The sequence below is a fragment of the Lampetra fluviatilis genome, chromosome 12 (genome assembly GCF_964198595.1).
Source record: "Lampetra fluviatilis chromosome 12, kcLamFluv1.1, whole genome shotgun sequence".
NCBI lineage: Eukaryota > Metazoa > Chordata > Hyperoartia > Petromyzontiformes > Petromyzontidae > Lampetra > Lampetra fluviatilis.
The window spans coordinates 1,412,616-1,433,430 of NC_136286.1; the positions used below are offsets into that span (position 1 = coordinate 1,412,616).

A 20,815-nucleotide genomic window follows, 5' to 3' on the forward strand; every position below is an offset into this window, starting at 1 on the left:
GTACGTACAAACGGGTTCTTGTTGTTTTAGCGGCACAGGGAGGCGACGACGAGATGAGTCCCGACAGCCGAGACCCGAACTGTGACGCATTCAAACTACCGGATCGCGAGGTGGGCGCGCGTGTGGTTGTGGTGACGCAGAGGAATTTAATTGCAAACGCTTCTCGTGCCAGCAAAGAGGCTGCTCGACATTCGTAATTCACGATGGCACCACGCCTTCCCGCACGAGCGAGATCTATTCCCTCGTGATGTATCACGAATGACGGCGGCCAGATGCTTAACTTTATTGCGTTTTTTTAAATAACAATAGTAAGTGCAAGGACGAGTGTTTACCTGAGGGTGAGTTGGACGTCCGCAGCGATACAGTGTGAGCTCTTACATACGACGAACCTGGCGGATTGTTGACGTCGTGCGACGGCTTGCGGAGAAGTGGGCCTTCATCCAGCAGTGGATAGGTCATAGCTGATGGTGATGATTTAGCTCGGCGAGGAAGCCTTCCCCGAGTCTCCAGACTGGCCAAAGCCCCGTGTTGGAGGCAGCCAGAAATACAATCGCGAGTCATTGTATTTTTACCAACGTTTTACTCACGCTAAGAATATCTATGTTGAGCTATATGCTTCGTCCGCTTAAAGTTACCCACTTCCTCTTCACAGCCGGTAGAGTAAATAATACATGTGTAAGGTACAGATTGAATCGTTACGGGCCGCTGGCCTGCGGGAGTCGAACTGTGACTACAATAATCAACGGCTCAGTGGCTAACAGGGCGGCAGTGAAACGAAGGGTTTGGAGCCGTTCGGACCACGTCGCCTCTGTCTGCGTATTCATGCAAAGACTTGGACCTAGTATGTTTTCATGGACGATGGAGGGAAATGTTGTTAGCTAGTACCGATAAAAAAAAAACCAGCGTGGCACACGGAGGGACTGGTGTGGCCTGCACCGCGCAGCGCAGACCGGACGTCACGTAGGTATAAAATAAAATAAATCACGACGTTTCGGGCGCAACACAAGCGTCCATCATCACCAGGTGATGGACGCTTGTGTTGCGCCCGAAACGTCGTGATTTATTTTATTTTATACCTACGTGACTTTACCGAAAGAACCAAATAGTATGGATTCCTGCAGTCACGAAAGCTTCAAATCAAGATCAGACCGGACGTGTCTGTATCCCCCCGCGCTGACGTTCATGAGCACACCACAACACCGGGTACTCATTCACGTCTGAGTCGACCTAGAGGATAAACCGCCCCACTTTCAGACACCAGTTGCCACCGGTTTTAATAAATGCGGCATCACGGCCAGCACTCGAACCGCGGTTGGCCGCGTTCGAAACACAGCGCGCGACACGGCGGGGTGTCGAGAGCCCGACAGAGGAGGCAAGCGGAGTTAGCGAGCGCCTATTACACTCCCCATGCACGGGGTGCGGGGACCCTGAGCGCCGCTCGAGAGAGAACCGGGCCCTCATTCTCGCGATGGTCACGCCCATTATGCTAATTGCCGCATTAGATCGCTAATTGAGCAACAGAGCGCGCAGGCGCCGCTCCCCGCTGGCCGAGGGCGGGGCCGACGTCTCCTCAATCCCCCCCCCCGAGCTTCGCCTGTACCCCCACCCCGTCTCCTCCCACCCTGGGCCCCAGTCTCCTCTATCCCATGGAGCCGGTCTCCGCCACCTCTCAGCGTCTCCTCCTCCTCCTATGACCCCCCCCCCCCCGTGCCGCCGTCTTCTCCTCTACTCCCTCCCCCCCGTGACACAGACCCCGCTGATGCTTTCGATCACTTATCTCTCTCTCTCTGCCCCTCTCTCTTCTTGTCCTTTCCTCCCTCTTCCCCTCGTCTCTCGCGCTCTCCATTCCCGTGCATGAACATCGTCCCCCCACCACCACCACCACACTCTATTGGGATGCGATCAGGAGCGGTGCGCTGAGCGTGATCCGTGCAGTTGCGCCGGAGCGCAAAGGGCGGCGATTCCAGCACGGGCGGAGCGCGGGGCGGGCGGGCGGGGCGGGCGGGGGAGGCGGGGCGGGCAGGCAGGGAGGAGGGCGGGAGGAGGGAGGGACCCTTGCCCATTCACCCCGAGGTTACGCGCTTTGATCCCGCCGACGCTGGCGCCTAAAAACAACCCACTCGTCTGCCTTATTAAACCATCCGCCTAATAGTGACAGAGGGGGTTAGACTCGCAATTAGCCCGTCCGGGGCTGCCTCCAGGCAACCAATCGATCCCGCGGGACCATTTAAGGCTTCTTGGGGTCCACCACTTCCACCCCCCTCCACCCCCACCCTCCACCAGCACCGCGCGTTCGAGAATTTAAAAACTGGCGGATTCATTTAGCGACGGCGCACGTTCGGAACGCGTTAAGCGCGGCGTACTTAACTAAACACCGCCAATACCCACGGCCCATCATCATCATCGACGCTACCATATGATGCGAGTAATTGCGTGTGGCGGGGTTGAGTCGGCGCGACTCCCCCAGACCAGAGACAATTTTGGGCTAAAAATTACTCCACGGGCGCTCCTGCTCGGCGGAGATTAGAGGGGCCCGGGGCCATCAATAAACCCGGCTCACCGCGAGTGGTCCGGGTGATTACAGACTAATTTACTCGCAATGATTATTGATAGCCGGCCCACGAGGGCAGCCAATGGTTGCGGCCCGGCGGGCCAACGTCAGCCGGGGCGCGCCGCCTCCGTGGGCGGACCCCCCCCCCCCCTCCTTTAAAACCTCCTCGCCGAGATGGGAGCCCGACTTCCCGGCGCGGTAGCTCGATGCCCCCCCTCCTCCTCCGCCTCTCTCTCGTTCGCTCCACCCCGCCTCACCTCACCACTTCGCCACCTCCCCCGGCCATGAGAACGACCGCGGCTCCCAGATCCGTGTCATCACCGCACTGCGCTCCCTGCTGCCCGGCTGCGCAGCGCTGAGAGCAGTCGCCAGGTGGACGCGGCGAGGCGCACACGCAGCGAGGCGCGGGAGTTCGCAACCCGGAGACCCTGCTGCTGCTGCTTGCCTGCTGGTGGTGGTGGTGGCAGTTGTCGTTGTTGTTGGATTTGTAGAGCAGTGAAGGTTGCGGTGGAGTGGCTTTTAGTCGCGAGGACATGAACGCATTTCGCTTCGCGGTCGAGGAGGACGCGAAGTCGCATAAACTTTCCCCGACTCCAGATTCGTTTGCGTCGGACGCGGAACACAGCCCCGCCGCGATGCAGGACGGCAAGGCCGCCCGGGAAGAGCTCTCGTCGTCACATTCGCCGTCGTCTTCGTCGTCGTCCACAACATCATCGTCGGCGTCGTTGTCATCGTCACCGTCGGGCCTCGATGTGGCCGCGAAGAGCGCGCGGAGTGTTTGCGCGCTGCCCTTCAGCGTGGAGTCGCTCATGTCCGACCGGCGACCGAGCAGGGACTTGGCGCTCCGCTCGGCCAGCGACGGCACGGCCGGCGATCGCTCCCCGGGCCCGCTGCCCGCAAGCTCCCCCTACTCCGTCAAGAGCCTCCTGCACCGCGGGCCCGCGGGCCCCGGGCCCCAGAGCCACTGCGCCGACGGCGGGGAGCCGTGCGCGGAAGGCGACCCCCAGGACGGCCTGGCCGGGTGGATGCACGGAGCTGCCTACTCCCCGCCGCCTAGTACGTATCGCCGATACACTCTCTCACCTGTGGTATCTGATGCCCGCTCACCTGTGCCGTGTGTGTTGGGGCAGCGGTGCTCCCGGCCGCAGGAGACTCGGAATAGATTCGCGATGTCGAGAACCCACTCGTTTGTTTTTAGGGAGAACGACCCTATTAAGTGTGTCGGTTAGCTGTAGGGCGGTGATCGTGCCGTCGGGTGGACATGATGCTGTAGGGTGGGCATGTTTAGACTCGTACACTACAAACGGATCCTAAAGCCGAACTGAAAGAACTGTGATTGCGTTTTCGGAAGTAACTTTTCGAACTCGGAACCGACTTTCACTTGAGCCGAAATGTTGCGCGCCGGTGCCAACCCGATACGTCCGCGCATACGCAACTCGAGCTGTTGTTGTTGTTGTTATGCCGGATGTTTATTGTGGCGTTATGTAAATTAGACTAGATTCTAGAGACGGTAGATATCATCGACACGTCCAAGCCGAGTGAACTTCTCTCTCTATTTTTTTGTACCGATGTTATCCAGCCCAGTTGTGTTGGGTTCTCGATTTTCATCGCGGGCTGGTAGCGCGTAATGGCCTCTACGACTTGGCTTCGCATGCCATCGGAATCGCTGGGAGAGAAACCCTTTTTTCACGATCCCTTAAGCAGTTTCAGTGATTTGCGCCGCCGATTTGAGCGTTTTTATTGCAACGAAAAATACGAGGACGAAGTTTAAGACTCTCGTCGGTGGCTCCCGAGTTTCGAATTCAACTTGGCCATAAAACATTAAATAACTTCACCCGAATCCGCCGAAACGTACTCGTCCATAATTACACGCGTTTATATCTCGTGTTCTGTATACTGTATATATGTACACACAGTTGTATTAATTTGCATATTGTTTAAACACGGTTTGTGTTTTTAATTATATTACGTTTCTCGTAAGAGAATTGCATCGGTAAACGTAGTTGCATCTTTTAATGTTTTCCCGATCTCCTTTGTGAACGCTAGCCAGGGCGAGCGGTTGTTGTGCCTGCCGCGTGCTCGCCGACACCGATCTGTCGCTGAATGAGCGGCACAAACTGCACGCGCGCGGGACGCGTTATTTATATTGCACTCGGTAAACATGCTCGCGATATTGTGTCAACTTTATCGAGACGGGAGCGGTGTTTGTTTCCCATTGTCCCAAGTCTTTTAACTTATTCCCCGATTTAGATAGGTTAATTAATGCTCGCGCGTGTGTGTTTTACAGTCCATTTTTATTAGCCCATTGCCGCAAAGGGGCTCGTTCACGTTGCGTTGGTCACACGTCGTTCTTGACCATACCTCACGCTAATTGAAAACGCGCAGCAAATTCGTCGCGAAAGAGCGCTCCTGTGGCTTGCAGCGGAAACGCGAGGCCGTCGTTTCTGGCAACGGCTCTTCATCAGATGTAACGATGCTTTCTGGCGTTGTATCTTTGCCGCTGTCCAACAGCCGTTGTCTATAAGGTGGCGTTGTGTCACGAATGTCGCGCGCGATTAGGTCATGCTTGCACACGACTTGTCAACACAAGTCCGTACATTTGTTTGCGCAATTATAACAATTATCCAGGATAATTAGGACTCGGCATTTCGTTCAGGTGAATCCTCTTTTAATAATAATGCGTTTAATTTATTTTATATTAAGCGAGTTAGTTGACGAGGTTGTGCGTGGCGTGAAAAGTTGGGCCGCGTTTTCCCTTCCACGCACCGCGGGCGCTCCTTCATCCAAAACTCCAGCCTCACTCCCCCCTCGCCCCCCCAGCCCTCCCCTAACTCTCCATCTCTCCCGTCATTCCACCCCCGACTCGCAGGACGGCTGAGCCCCCCCGCGTGCACGCTGCGCAAGCACAAGGCGTCCCGCAAGCCGCGCACGCCGTTCACCACGTCGCAGCTGCTGGCGCTGGAGCGCAAGTTTCGGCAGAAGCAGTACCTGTCCATCGCGGAGCGTGCCGAGTTCTCCAACTCGCTGAACCTCACCGAGACCCAGGTCAAGATCTGGTTCCAGAACCGGCGCGCCAAGGCCAAGCGCCTCCAGGAGGCCGAGCTCGAGAAGCTGAAGATGGCTGCGGCGGCCAAGCCCCTACTGACGCCCGCTGGGTTCGGGCTACCGTTCCAGTTCGGGGCCCCGCTGTACGCCACGGCCAGCGTGTCCCCCGCCTTCCCGCGGGCAGCGCTGCCCATGGGCCACCTGGGACTCTACTCGGCGCCCATGGGCTACGGCATGTATCCGCTGTCGTGAGGACCCCGGTGGCCCGTGTGGCCGCTTGTTGGACCGTGGGGCCGTCGTTATCGCCATCGTCGCCGCAGCTGCCACCATCGTCGCGACCTCGAGAGCGGCGATGGCGTCACGAGTGGCCACGGCTGCGACTGGCACCTGGGCTACGTGTGGCGCAGGGTCCGGCACCAGCCTGGGCGTGTGAGTGCGCGTGGGAGTGTCCGAGGAATCTGTGTACTTGTGCGCGAGTCTGCGTGCGACCTCTGTGTGCCCGTGTATCCGTCTCAATGTCTTATGTATGTGGCTGTCTATGCGTTTGTATGCATATGTTTCCACATTCATGTCTGTCTGCGTATCAGTATGCATGTTTCCGTGTGCCTCTGCGTATACGCCCGTCTCTGCGTATATATACGAATGTGTGTGTGTCTATTTGTCTCTATCTGTGTCTCTTGTTTTATTCTTTGTCTGTTCATGTGTACGTGAGTGTGTGTCCGATTCGCTCACCCCGGTACGAGCTACGTACTCGTGGGCCCCCCCACGCAGACCGAAAAACTGAAGTCCACACGGTGCTGCACGCAGTGAGTGCGCGGGGCACGAGGCGGGCTGAAGACCTCCCTCCCAGCCCTCCACCATGGCCCGTGAACGTCCCTCTCCGTATTTAGGCCTACTGTAGCAGCGCCACCGTCCCCAGTCTTAAGAACTATTTTCCGGAAGCAGTTCGTTTCGATAAAGGAACCCAGAAGGGGACTCCAGTCCAGGACGCCCCCCTGCGGTGCCGTTTGAGGGGGTCCCCCTTGCTGTGCGGGGACTGACCACGTGAGCGGCACCACGGCGCCGGGACGGCCGCCACGGACTGAGCTCGCAAAAGGGACCTCCTCCTTGTACCATAGTGTAAATTATATCATATATAGGTTATTATATTATGCATTTTCAATGATCTATACGTTTTTTGTATAATTATTACTGTACTACGAAACATCGACAATAAAATACTTGGTGTGAGTTATACGCACTTTGTGGATGGGTTTTTATTTGTTTCCTCCGGACGAGCGCGAGATTGTGCCCTGGGCTCGCAAGGCGATAGAACACCGCCCGCGGCCTCCACCGCCCGCGGCGATGTCACGAACGCCGCCGCCGTCTCGCCAGCGTTCACGCGACGCAATGCATCGACGCCAATGCAGCTCTTCGCGCGGTGTGTTTTTATTTAGAAGGGGTCTTGTGGTGTTTCTCCAAGCGAGCTGTCGCTGGTAGTAATTTAGGATGAATGTTACTTGAAAAACAACTCGGTCGACGCGAGATAATTTGGCGATATTTTTTTCATTAAACTTTGATCATTACTGCAAGTTGCGTGCAACAGGGTGCGGGTTTGGTAAATGCGACAGCTTGGGGACTACAAAGATCCCCCGTATAGCCTTAACAGACTGTTGGGACAAGTGCTGTTAGCGAGCACCGAATGAAGGCCGGCACGGCATACGAGGGGGTGGGTGGCCAGCACTACGCCCGGCCGCCTTTGCTTGTCTCGAGTCGTGATGTTTATACACCGCACCAGGTACTCATTTGAGGCCGAGTCGACTTATAGGAGGCCCAGGAATGGATTCGTTAATTGTCTCCGGTGTTGGCCGGTGAGCGGGATTCTAATTCGGCTCGCCGGGTGTTTGGAGCACTGCGCGCCATCCGCTGCGCTACCGGTCCCCACAGGCTACACGCAGACAACCCGCATGGTGCATACACTGTGTGTGTGTGTAAGTACATGGTCTACGGCCTCGTATTTAGATGTGTGCGCGTGTAATTTTCGTGTGGCGCGTTGCAGAGATAAGCAGAGGTGTGGACTCGAGTCATGTGACTTGGACTCGAGTCAGACTCGAGTCATGAATTTGATGACTTGCGACTCGACTTGGACTTGCATAACAATGACTTTGTCCCACCTCTGGAGATAAGCCACTGAATATTTGGAGCCGCATAAAAAAGTTGTAAATCAATGGACAGGTTCTGTAGCCATACAACGGCGCTGGCTGTGAGCGGCAATATCGAGGTGTGTGTGTAAATACACCCGCGGTGTGTGTGATTTATGTACGGCGTGTTCGTGTGTGTGGGGTAGTATAGCAGTTAGCGCTGCACTACGGACCTGGCGACCCGGGTTCGATTACCACTCACGGCCAACACCAGTGATGATTATCTGAACCTGGGCCTCCCCTAGGTCGACTCGGCCTCAAATAAGTACCTGGTGATGTGTGAAAATATCGCCACTAGGGAGACAAAGGCGGCCGGGCGTGGTGTTGGCCACCCACCTCGTGTGCCGTGCCGGCCTTCATAGGTGTGCTCACTAACAAGCACTTGCCCCAACAATCTGTTAAGGCTATACGGGGGATCGTTGTGTGTGTACCGCCTTCATAAGTTCTCGCTCACAGCACTTGGGCCAACGGTCTGCTAAAGCGAGATGGCGAATCTTAATATCTGTGTACGGTTCTGTCGATTAGTCGGCGTAGCCTGGTGTTGCACGCATGGGTATGCGCCGTATGTAATTAATGTGTGTGTGTAATTGCGTAGTGTATGTATGCCATGCTGTGCGTATATGTGTGTGTGTGTTTCCTGCCACCTCTGGTCATGTGTGTGCGTGTGTGTGTGTTATGTACTCTGCGTGTATATACATCCATGTGTGTAAGTGTATTGTATAGATATGTCCAGTTACCTCTAGAATTGCAAGCATACTTTTAATGATGTGTATTCGATGTAAACGATTGTGTTTGTGCGGGCACTGCATATGCTCTGTATGCACAAACATGTTGTGTCGTGTGTGTACTTCTAGATGTGTTAGATGTGCAACCGACAACCACAACATTTATTTTATTTATGTATAAGATACATCTGTTAAGTGTTTGTGTGCTTCATTTATCTTGGCGATGTATATGTTTAAAGTATGTTATGTGTTTATATGTGCATGGTCCAGTGTCCCGTCGTTTGTGTATCACTAGATCGTGATAAATATGATCTATTTTTGTATGTTTGTCAATCGATCGTTTTGTTATTAACGTATTTTATGCAAGAGGTGTGTGTGTGTGTTTTTGTATGTTTATTGTGTAATTATTGTGTATTTTACGTATCATTGTACGTGTCTGCATTTGTGTGTGTCTCCAGTCACTCCTTGAGTGGTCTGTAATATCGTGCATGATGCGCATTCGTGTGTTTTGATGAATGTCTGCGATGCTTGGGATGTCTGGTCACCGCGCTGCGCTACGAACGCGACTCAGCCGCAAATGAGGAGTCGGTGCGATGTAAAAACATCGCCACTGGGGAGACAAAGGCGGTCGGGCGTGGTTGCTGGCCACCCACCCCCTCGTGCGCCGTGCCGGCCTTGATAGGTGCTCGCTAACAGCACTTGCCCATACAGTCTGTTAAGGTTAAACGGGGGATCTTCGTCTTTGCATATACATATGGGTGTAGTTGGGGGTAGTAGTTGTGTGCCGTCACCACCATTGTGTGTACGTGTTTGGTTTCACGTGTTTTTTTCTTTTTCGAATGATGTATCTGCGTTATGTACATATAGTGCATTATATATGTTGTATATGTATACGTAACATGATGCACGTTTGTGTTTCCGTTATGTTTGTTGTGTAATATTGGTTTGTCTAGGCCAGGGGTCGGCAACCAAAATAACAAGAAGCGCCATTTCTTTCCAATTCGGTACAAAATTCAGTATTTCAAGAGCCGCAATGCATCTGAGTACATACTGTACATACGTACATATCGTCAAGAAGCAGTCCGTAAAGAGCCGCATGCGGCTCCGGAGCCGTAGGTTGCCGACCCCTGGTCTAGGCCACATATCACTTGTGTGTTTGCAATATATAAGTGTGTGTACCTGTGTGTGTTAAGCCACCTAGTATCGTTTATCTGTATGTTCCTAACAATATATGTGTATGTGAATTATGTCCGCGTTACTTAAGGACTTCTTTCACACCGTACGTTGACAACCGTGCTTGTCGGAGGTGGGGAATGTGTGGATCTAGAGTATACGATACGTGTCAGTAATGTATGCTATATGTATGTGCATTAAGTATATTATATATCTGTGTGTATATAACGTATCATATATATCATTGTATATCTCGTATGCTAAATGTGCATATGTATTCATAACGTACGGTATGCGTGTGTGTGTGTATAGCGTGCGTGTATGTAGCGCATATGCGTGCGCAAGATGTATGTGTATAGTGTATAATGTGTACAGTATATGTCTAGTGGAACGTGTGTGTGTGTGGTTAGCGCACTGCGCATGAATGAACCCGGCGACCCGAGTTCGATTCCAGCTCACGACCAATAACAGTGTCAGCGAATATCTGAACCGGTCCTGGGCCTTGCCGAGGTCGACTCCGCTTTAACGATTGCCTGGTGCTGTGTGTTCAACATCAGCACTGGGGAGACAAAGGCGGCCGGGCGTGGGGTTGACCACCCACCTTCGCTTGCGCCGTGCCGGCCATCATAGGTGCTCGCTAACAGTACTTGTCCCAACGGTCCGTTAAAAAGGCTATATGGGGGATCTTTGCCTGTTTTTGTGTTCGTCCAGATACCCGTCGCACGCGTGTACCCCGGCAGCCCCCGTGCCCCGCGCTCCAGGTGACAATAGGTGCGGCCACGTGACCCACGTCCCTGCGTGGGTCACGTGCGCCTCTCGCATCGACGCTCGTTGCTCGAACGGCCGGACACGCCGAGCGGCCAGCAACAAGCAGTCACTGTTGAGGATGTGATGCCGTGTGTTCAAGTCAAATACGTTTCTTGAATTGGGCAAAGTTATTTATTGTACGGGACATGGGGGGGGGGGAGGGAATTACAAAACGGAGCGGTGCATAGGAAGAAGCGGACGCGTCAGTGTTGCAGACCTGCGGAGTGGTGAGTGGGTGAGTGTTGTGGTGGCGTAGTGGTTAGCGCGCTGCGCTGCGAACCCGACGAACCGAGTTCGATTTCTATTCATGGCCAACACCAATGGCGATTATCTGAACCGCTCCTGGGCCTCCCCTAGGTCGACTCAGCCTCAAATGAGTACCTGGTGCGGTGTGTAAACATCGCCATTCGGAAGACAAAGGGGGCCAGGCGTGGTACTGGCCACCCACCCCCTCGTGTGCCGTTCTGGCCTTCATAGGTGCTCGCTAACAGCACTTGCCCCAACAGTGTATTAAGGCTACACGGGGGATCTTTGCCTTTCTTGTGACCTGCAGTGTGGTGAGTGGGTGAGTGTTGTTGTCAACTGCAGTGCAGTGGTTGAACGCAGTGTGAATGAGGACTAAACAGTGAGTCTGATAGAGCCGCGTCCCCAACACGGCTGGACGAGTGAAGTTGGTATGTGGTGGAGTTGTTGTTTTAAATTCACCCGGCTAGGATTAATAATAATAATGACAAACAAAAATATTTACCCTTCCTCCGATGTTGGCAAACACGCACTGATGACGCCGATACGAGTTCGACTCCTGCCACCGATCACTGCTTTGAGCAGCGAGTGCTGATCGCTTCTTGGCCGTTTGGGCGGATTTGTGTGTGTGGGGGGCGAGGGGGGGGGTCTTGCGCCTCTGTGTTTAGTTCCATTGGAGGAGTCCGGCCCTAACCTCGACATCAACCTACAGGGACACTCTCTCGCGCGCCTTGCGTCACAATTGCACGCGCTCCGTTGACACTCGGTGACTAAGCGCGGTGTTGTTTATGGAGGCGACTTCACGTGGCTTGTTATATCGTTGACTTTCATCGATCACCGCGTGTGTAACCATAATACTTAAGCGCTGCGCTGCGTCGCTGGGGAGACATGTTAAATATACAACATGCGTGGTCTGAAATTGCCACATTTCACACGCATGCAGCTATATATTACGGTGTGTTCTCTCTCTCTTCATATATGCATATTGTGTAGTTGTGAATCAGGCAACCCGAGATAAATTCCCAGCCACGGCTAGCATCGATGGCGAGCGGTATCTGAACCGGCCATAGCCCGCCCCCTCTATTCACTCATCAACCCGTACTGACCCAGCGTGGTCAAGTATGGTGAAACAACAACCCCCGCGGACCAACGCGGCTGTACATGATCGTTCTCGTCGTGTATAGCGGAGTGGCTTTGTGTGCTACTATCTGGTGTCGCGTTAGACGCGCGTGCCGTTCTCGAGCCGCGCTGGTTCACAAACGACTTCGTCACACTCGTAGCGGACGGAGAAGCGGCGTCATTCCACGCGTGTCTCTGGTGCGGGGACTGCCTCTGCTTCGCGCATTCTTCTTCGTCGAGCGCGGACGGGGTTCGCGATTGTCTCCGCCGCAGACGCCGGCGCTGAATCCCCCGAGCCGAACGCGCTCCTTCCCCGAGAGCGCGCGGGCGCATCCGGCACCACGCATCAACTCGCTCCCCCTCCGCCCGTTACTAATTAGCCCCCCACCCCACAACCCCCTCCCTTCTCCACCCCGCCCGTCGACACGGAGTTAATTAGGAGACATCCGACATCGTCTTCATTTGGAGCCAACATAAAACGTGCAGTTTTATATAATCGAAGCTATATGCTACAATTGTACGGTATCTCGTGAAGGGATAATCACGCGTAGCTTTGATTGGAGCCACTCATGGGCCACCAGACACCAATTCACACTGAGCCACAAGCTTCTCCTCCTCCTCTTGCTCCTGCTGCTGCTGCTGCTCTATATTCACACTCGGCTGTGGAGGCACCACGTCCCAGGGAGAATCGCCTCTCCCCACCCAGTGGCCCCCCCTTCTCCCCACGAGCTATCCTCCCTCTGCGAAGTCACCCCGCTCGCTGCCTCCAGCGTACACCACCTCTCCACACCGAGTATCCCCTATCTCATCTGGATATCCTCTCTCTACCGTGCGTCCTCTCTGCTTACCAAGTCCCCCTCCTGTCCACCGGGTACTCCCTCTGTCCTCTGGACACCTTTATCCACCGGTTATTCCCTCTCCGCCTGGCACCCCATCTCCACCGGACCACCCCCCCCCTTTCCTCTTCTTCACCGGGCGCCCCTTCTACCAGGTAACCCACTTTCATCTCGGGGGGTATCAGGAGGCGTACCCCGCGAGCCGCCGAGTCTCCCGCCCGCCCTGCAGAGTTCCTCACCCCCCGCGCCATCATCGTCCGGCGCGGCCGTAAATCCTCTTAAAGCCGGAAGTCGGGAGCAGGAGGCGGAAAATTGCCCGGAATCCCGAATCAAAGCGCGGCCCAGGTGCTCGCGGCCCCGACCGCCACCCCCCCCCCCACCCCCGACACGGGGACCTTGCGCCGCCGTGGCCGAGCCCTCGTGGCTACCGGCCCCCCTGGCCCCCCTGGCCCCCCTGGCCCCCCTGGACCCCCCTGGCCCCCCTCGCTCTCGCCAAGCTCCGGCCGGAACCTCAAGAAGCCACGCGGACCGCGTGCGAGCCGCGCCGCGTGCGGCAACTTCAGCAGCGGTGGGAGTGGCAGCAGCGATGGTCGGAGGAGCAACTCAATCGTCAGCAGCAGCGGCGGCAGCAGCAGCAGCAGAGTTATGAGCAGCAGTAGCTGATTTCGCTGCAACAGTGGGTGTAAACTTGGCCAGTGCTGAAGAAGGGCCCTTGTACGAAACGTCGCAGCTAAAGCGTAGCCGATATACAACTAATTTGTAATACCATCACACAATACGCACACACGATCAGGCCAGAGTGCGTCTCCTTTCTTCAGGACCTCCGTGAACACCACACTGTATCTATAAACAGTTAATATTGTATATGCATTAGTGTGGAGCGGTGGCGCAGTGGTTAACACACTGCACTCTTCACCCAACAACCCTAGTTTGATTCCCGTGTACGGTTAACATCAGTGGCGAGTGATATTTGAACCAAACCTGACCCTCAACCCCACACCACCAACCCACTTCAACAACCCACACTGAGCCAGCGTAGTGAAGTATGGTGGTCAAACAACCCCCGTTACCCTTCCTGGGAGGTGATGATTTTATCCAGCGGTGGGTTGAGAGCGGGGTGCAGTAATCTGTTACATCGCTATATCTACACACACACACAGACGCGCTTATTATGGTCAGAGTATTACTGCGATGTACTCTCATATAGGTAGTGTGGACAAGGAGGCCGTCATCCAGCGGTGGATTGACACATGAATATAAATATATTTTGTAAATACATTTACTTCTTATCATTGTCAGCCATTGTCTATCTACTGCTGGATTAAGGCATCTTCACGCCGTCGCCACCCCCCGCGGTCCCGGCTGTCACTTCGTTACGAGTCTCGCCCAGCCGGCACCATCCCCGTCTCTCGATGCGTCCTGCCCAAGCCCATTTACTGCCTTTACCAATCCCAAATGTCATTGTGGCGCCTCTGACTCGGTGTTTGTTCCATTGACTCACGCGTTCCTCGTTCTGTCTCTCAATGTAATTCATCCACGCGTTTATCTTTCCGTGCTAATTAACTGTAACGCAAAGGGGCTTGCTTTGTTCCTTAGTCGACATTTTCCGGAACGCTGCTTGGATTTGGCTTACAATGGGGATTATTATTATCGGTGTAAGGCTCTGCCACGAGAGTACAATATTACACCTAGATATAATAATAATACTCGTGTATCACTGTACCCGATATTCCTATCCACACGACCGCAGACAAGCATCACGAGGACATATACGGCGAGATAGATGTGTCTGGGTGCTAACATCATTCCTGAAACGTCGTTGGGAACTGCTCCGCAGCGTTTTATCTGCACGGTTGGTGATTGACGGAACCGGCGTTGGTGCAGACTCTGAGTCCCCCGGCACGCGGGGAGGGGATTTTGGAAGCGTCTTCTGGGGGCGCGTGCGTGCGCGCGCGCGCGTGCGTGCGCGCGAATCTCCCGACGGCCCGGCCTTCCTAGTTTAGCCATCAACAGATGCGAGTCATTAGCGCTCTCACGCACGCAGGGACTGATCATCACCACCACCACCGTCATCATCATCATCATCACCACGGCCTCGACCGCAGGGTGGAGACGACTGCTGTGCACCAGTGCGGATTGTTTGGGGTGATGGGGGAGGAGGAGGGGGTGGCGACGAGAGGAGACCGTGGGGGAGCTGCGAGTGTCGGGGGGGAGCCGTGGCTTGAACCCGCGTGGAGGCGACTTCAAGCGAACGCAAAGAGCTTCGTTCCCGAGTGCTCGTTGACGCGACAGATGCCCTCGCCTCTCCCGTCATACCTCGCGCGGCATCGCTCCGCTCACGCGTCCGGTAACGAGGAGGTGTTTCTCGCGAGCTCCGCGCGTGTGACTATCTTACTCTCCGAACTGGAAGGATTGCGCCGGAAAGTAAGACGCACCCCCAAACTCATGCCCAGGTGGCTATGCAGTCGTACAGATTCGGTCTCCCACACACACACGCCGATCCGATTCTAAGACGCACCCCCAAATATGCTTTAAAATCCAGAAAAATTGGTCTTTTTATCGGGAGCAAATATTATTTATCCTTTATCAACATCGTTGGGATGCTAGTAGGTGCTAAAAACCCCTTCTCCGTGATCAGCCCCCGCCCCTCCACGTTATACATTATTACAGTCGAACCACGAATGTTGGAACAATATATAGACGTGGGGTGACCGCCAGAGCAGAGTGTGCGAGAGACGTGGGCAGGCCACATCGTTACTCGCTCTGCTGAGTGTTTAACGCGGTCATACCCCACCCTCACCGGCCAACCTCCTTAATCCAAGTTTTAAGAGGGCTGCGACTCGCCCTCACCAGCACGGTGAAATATAACCCCCCTCCCCCCCACGACTGACTCTACAGCTAGGGAGGCCTTCATCCGACAAGGATATTTAATAACAAAGGGCCGTGACATTAGTATTAATATTACAGTAATTGTGTGAATGTTTATATGCGGGACGGTAATCAATAAACAAAAGCCGTAGGGTGGGTGGTTATGTGACTGGAGGGGCCGGACATTGTTTGTTCCATTGGCGAGCGCCGATGTCTCCGCAACATATCATCAGTGAGTATTCTCCACTCGATGCGCGCGTGAAACAATGGTGCGTGGATGTGCAGAGCGCGTGATGGCGAGGGCATCTGGAGCCGCTGCGCAACTCCGGCGTCTGGACATCGTCCGCGTGTCCGTTCGCAGCGAGCTCCAATCGACACTTCGACGAGTAATTTACCGCGTGCTCGGGATTGGAACACGCGCTGCCAGCAACCAGGTGTCAAGTAAAGTTATACAGATCTGGTCACGGAGACAATGATTCACCCGTATGGCCTTGATAGACTGTTGGGGCGAGGGGTGGGTGGCCAACGCCACGCCCGGCCGCCTTTGTCTCCCCAGAGATGATGTTTACACACCGCACCAGGTACTCATTTGAGGCTGAGTCGACCTAGGGTAGGCCCAGCACCGGTTCAGATCATCGTGAGTGTTGGCCATGAGCAGGAATCGAACTCTGGTGTCCGGGTTCGTGGGGTAGCGTGCTCACCGCGACACTACCGCCTTTATTTATAGGTGCTCGCTAACAACACTTGCCCCTACAGCCTGTTGAGGCTATACGGGGGATATTTGTATTTGTGCAAGGGCGCCCGCTCGCTCACGTGGAGTTGCCAGCAACTCCACAGCCCAGACCCCAGGAGTCCGTCGTCCCGTGCGCCGCCTAACTGGTGATCTGCTGTCTCTTCGCTCTGTGTTTAAGAAAGTAAAAAAAATGATGACACCCCCCTCCCCCCCACACAATTCACCGTGACCCCCCTCCGCCCCTCCCCCCCCGAAGGCTTTCTGCCCCCTTTTCAAGTTATAGAAATGAGGTTCTGTGATCTCCGCTCGCAGAAAGTCCCGACTCACGCGTTATTCACCCCCCACTTTACCACCACCACTCCCCCTCCCCCTGGTCGACACGAGCGCGGGGCGGCTCGTCGAGGAGGTCACGGGCCCGGAGGGGAGACGACGACGACGACGTGGGGAGACCGTGGGAGACGCAAGCGGCTCGCAAGCCCTGGGCTGTTGCATCAACAGCCTGACGACAACCGCTTATATACTTACTAACTCGAAATGCACCGTGTGTGTGTGTTATACATTTGTATCAAGACAGAGTATAATACTGTACGCGCGTGTGTTTTGAGACTCTGAAAGTCCGGCGAGGTGATGTACTTGTTTTTTGGAAACCAACGACGTCTCAACGTGCGTGTCAACTTGGCAGGATGCAAATCTCGCACACACAACGTGCACGGCGTCCGCACACTGTGGTGGAGGCCTTCATCCAGCAGTGGATTGGTCATTGTCTGTCGATCACATGACATATATATTTTTTCAAAATTACAAAGATTCCCCGGAGAGCCTGTAACAGACTAAATCTTGACTTAAAGCTTTCCTGACTGCAGGAATTCTTATTCTTTGGGTCTTTCGGTAAAGTCACGTAGACAGGTTCAAAGAAATAAAAATAACAAAAAACTACGACGTTTCGATCGCAACACAAGCGTTCGTCATCAGGAAGAAAAAAGAAGGGGAAAGCTGCTGAGGCAGACTGTTTAAAAGGTCTAAAATGGGTGCACACACATTGTGTACAACCATTTTAAACCTTTTAAAAGTCCCCCTCTTGTACTTTCGATCGAAACGTCGTAGTTTTTTTTAATGTATTTTTTATTTTCTTTGAACCTGTAACAGACTGTTGGGGCAAGTGCTGTTAGTGAGCACCTATGAAGGCCAGAACGGCACACGAGGGGGTGGCTGACCAGCACCACGCCCGGCCGCCTTTGTCTCCCCAGTGGCGATGTTTACACACCGCACCAGGTACTCATTTGAGGCTGAGTCGACCTAGGGGAGGCCCAGGACCGGTTCAGATAATCGTCACTGATTTTGACCGTGAGCGGGAATCGAACTCGGGTCGCCAGATTCGTAGCGCTAACCGCTACATTACCGTGTGCGTAAATGACTGGGTGAAAAGTCGTCATCATCACCCAGCACCACCACCAACCATCACCACCAACCCCCAACTCTCACGAGTCCGCTGATGCGGGTAACCGCCGCGGCTCGCCTCTTGGACAGAACGACGGCGGCGCTCGGCACCGCGTAGCCGGCACGCGCACGAGTTCACGCGCGTGCACGAGCACGCGCAGGACGACACGCGCGCGTGCACGCGTGAGCTCGCAGGCAGGAGGAGCGAGCGCCCGCGGCTCTCTATCGGCTTGCTCGTCACACTCCGGGGGGGTCGTGGGCCCCTCGACCCACTGACGGCGGCGGCGGCGCACGGGGAGCGCGGCCCGAGTGAGGAGCGGTGCCCAGACCTAGATCTGGGCTGCCCGCGGAGCGAAACCGGTCGGCTGTGTACGGTGCGAAAGAGGTATAACTATATGTATACAAGCTACGCGTCGAGCTCTTTGTGGAGCACAATGTACATAAATAGATTACAAAGTTACAAGCCTAGACTCTAGTATATGCGTAAACATTGTGTACTGTACTTCGTAGCCGCTGTTAGAACGTTATTAAAAGTTTCATGAGTCACAATTATCATTATTGCGTGTGTGATAGAGTGCCTGTTGCGGTGTGTAAACATCGCCACTTGGTAGACAAAGGCGGCCGGGCGTGGTGTTGGTCACCCACCCCCTCGTGTGCCGTGCCGGCCTTCATAGGTACTGCTCGCTAACAGCACTTGCCCCAACAGTCTGTCAAGGCTACACGGGGGATCTTTGTGTATCATACGGGCGGTGCTTGATGACGAAGTTGGCGTCTGTTCCCGTGCATGAATCATTCACCAGGCTGTCGTGTACGGCCATGGCATCGCGCCTTATACTCGGGCAAAGTGACTTTGCGACAGCGATTTCCCCACGCACGCATAAGGAACGTAAGTCTTAACGCATATACACATATTGCATTGCCACTAATACCGCCGATTGACGTGTCCCCCTTGAACGTCGTTTCGCACATACGTCGTCACTTTATGAACACCGCCAACCCGATTTGCGTCGCCTCAATTGCTCGCCGCACACTCTCACGCCGCTGAGAGCAACGTCGTCCCTCTGTATCGGAAGCCTCTCAACCCTCGCCTTCACCAACCCGCAAGGTGATTGGTGTACGGGGGTACACAAACCACTTTGCGTCGCGCATACCGACATGTAATGCACTGTAGAGTAGAATTTATTATTTACGTACGGCGTTTTGGTGATGTTTCATAGTGTACTGCATCCTGTTGTATACTCTTTATAATGTGAGTTAAAGTTTACTTCTGTACAATCGTGTTGAGTACGGCGTTTAAAAAATATAATTTAATGGAACGTTGCGGGCACGTGATCCTTAAACATCACGCCTCCTAAGCGTGTTGTAAGTGACAAGGATGTGTCTGTAGTTCAGAGGCAGCGTACAAGTGTTAGCTACCGTAGAAGTGAGAATCGACGTCACTGTATTCGGCGCCGGCGGTGAGACGAGACGCACGCGCGCGTGCTAGTGTGAGTGAGTGAGTCTGTGTGCGTGGATCTGTGGAAGAGTTCACTTCGCCACTGGGGAGATAAAGGCGGCCGCGCGTGGTGATGGCCACCCACCGCCTCGTGTGCTGTGCCGACCTTCATAGGTGCTCGCTAACGTCACTTGCCCCAACAGTCTATGATGTGTATGGATCTCTGATGTGTATGCCGCCACCGTCTACCCATCAAGCGAAGCCAGCCCCAGTACGGAGGGTAAGTTTTTTTTAAATATTTTTTATTTAAATGTCTGATAATGTCTATTTAATTTAGATGTGTATTTGAACATAACTGTCATTCAACAAAAAGGGCAATGTCATAGGCACAAGCGAATATAACAATAGGTGGCGACGTTAGGAACGCATCCTCCCTTATTCCATTCATTCTTATGAGAAACAATGATTTCATTTACGTCGTTTCGCTATTCGTCGTCGCACCTTTCAGGAACGTATCCCCGACATACACCGGGATATTACTGCATATAAATAATGTTAATTAGTAATCCTTCTTTGTCAACTGACGACAGGATGATAGCTTTCCCATGCTGTGGCGATCATAGGGTTTGTTTGACCATACTTCGCCACGCTGGTCAATGCGAATCAGCAAAAGGAACAGTAGATGACCGGGATCGGTTAAGATATCACTCGCCAATGATGTAAGCCGTGGCTGGGGAATCAACCGAGAGGGATGGGTTCGTAGCGCAGTGAGCGAACCACTGTGCCACCACTCCCATGTATAAGTACACACACGTGTATTCATGGAAACGTGTTAAATATAACGCTGACGGGACTTAATATGAACGGACGTGAGGTTTAAACACAAATTACGTTCTACATACATCATCGTTATCATCAGCCATGATCAATCCACTGCTGGGCAGAGGCCTTCCCAAGCCGTCGCCATAGTGTGGATGTAATTTCACATGTTGCTGTTTAAAATCAGAGCGCACGTGTACATGCTTTGCACGGTGTATGTACCCGTACACAGCGTCCGCGACCTTTACAAATACATTTAATAAAGGTTCCTGAACGGCGATAGATGTTCAGGGTGGAGCGGTGACGCAGTGGTTAGCGCACCAGTGGCCCAAATTTCGACTGCGAGTGATATCCCGACCGCGGTCCCAGGTCCACCTTCTCCCACCACCCCGCACTGGACCAGCGTGGTGAAGTATGGCCAGACCAGCTCTATGACAGCCACGTCGTAGGAGAGCCTTCATCCAGCAGTGGATTGACAAAGGTTTACAAATTGTTAATAATTATTAGTAATACACGTCTAACATTGTGCGTGACTCATGAGTATGAATTGTGCGCGCTAACACTCGTTAAGTGGTAGTTGATGGTTAAGTGCGAATTACTATGAGAGACACGAATCCAAAAACATCTCTCACCGCGCGAGTCATTGACGCTGCCTATAACCTCATTCGAGACCCACAGCATCGTTGCATCACCCACGGGGGATTTGATATTCCTCCTCGAAGGCACCGGCGGTGGCACACAGACCGCATCAGAACGCCAACCTGTCCGACTACGCGCACATCTCATGCGTCGTGAACGGGAATTCAAAGAGGCGAGCCACCGCCGTGCGATTGTGGCCATGCGA

General features: G+C 54.0%; 1 protein-coding gene across 1 annotated transcript; it reads left to right on the forward strand.

Annotated features, from left to right (window-relative positions):
• Positions 1 to 2,739: 2,739 nt before the first annotated feature.
• Positions 2,740 to 6,809, forward strand: LOC144934919 (homeobox protein MSX-2-like). The gene is made up of 2 exons (XM_078861183.1): positions 2,740 to 3,607; positions 5,421 to 6,809. Exons 1-2 carry the CDS (start codon positions 3,085 to 3,087, stop codon positions 5,846 to 5,848), a joined length of 951 nt encoding a protein of 316 aa, XP_078717309.1. The 5' UTR covers positions 2,740 to 3,084; the 3' UTR covers positions 5,849 to 6,809.
• The last annotated feature ends 14,006 nt before the right edge of the window (positions 6,810 to 20,815 follow it).

Excerpts from the sequence above, each read along its gene's own strand:
- LOC144934919 (XM_078861183.1), top strand. The coding sequence starts at position 3,085 with ATGAACGCATTTCGCTTCGCGGTCGAGGAGGACGCGAAGTCGCATAAA. Across the intron at positions 3,608-5,420 it reads TGCCTACTCCCCGCCGCCTA|GACGGCTGAGCCCCCCCGCG; the intron begins GTACGTATCGCC and ends CCCGACTCGCAG.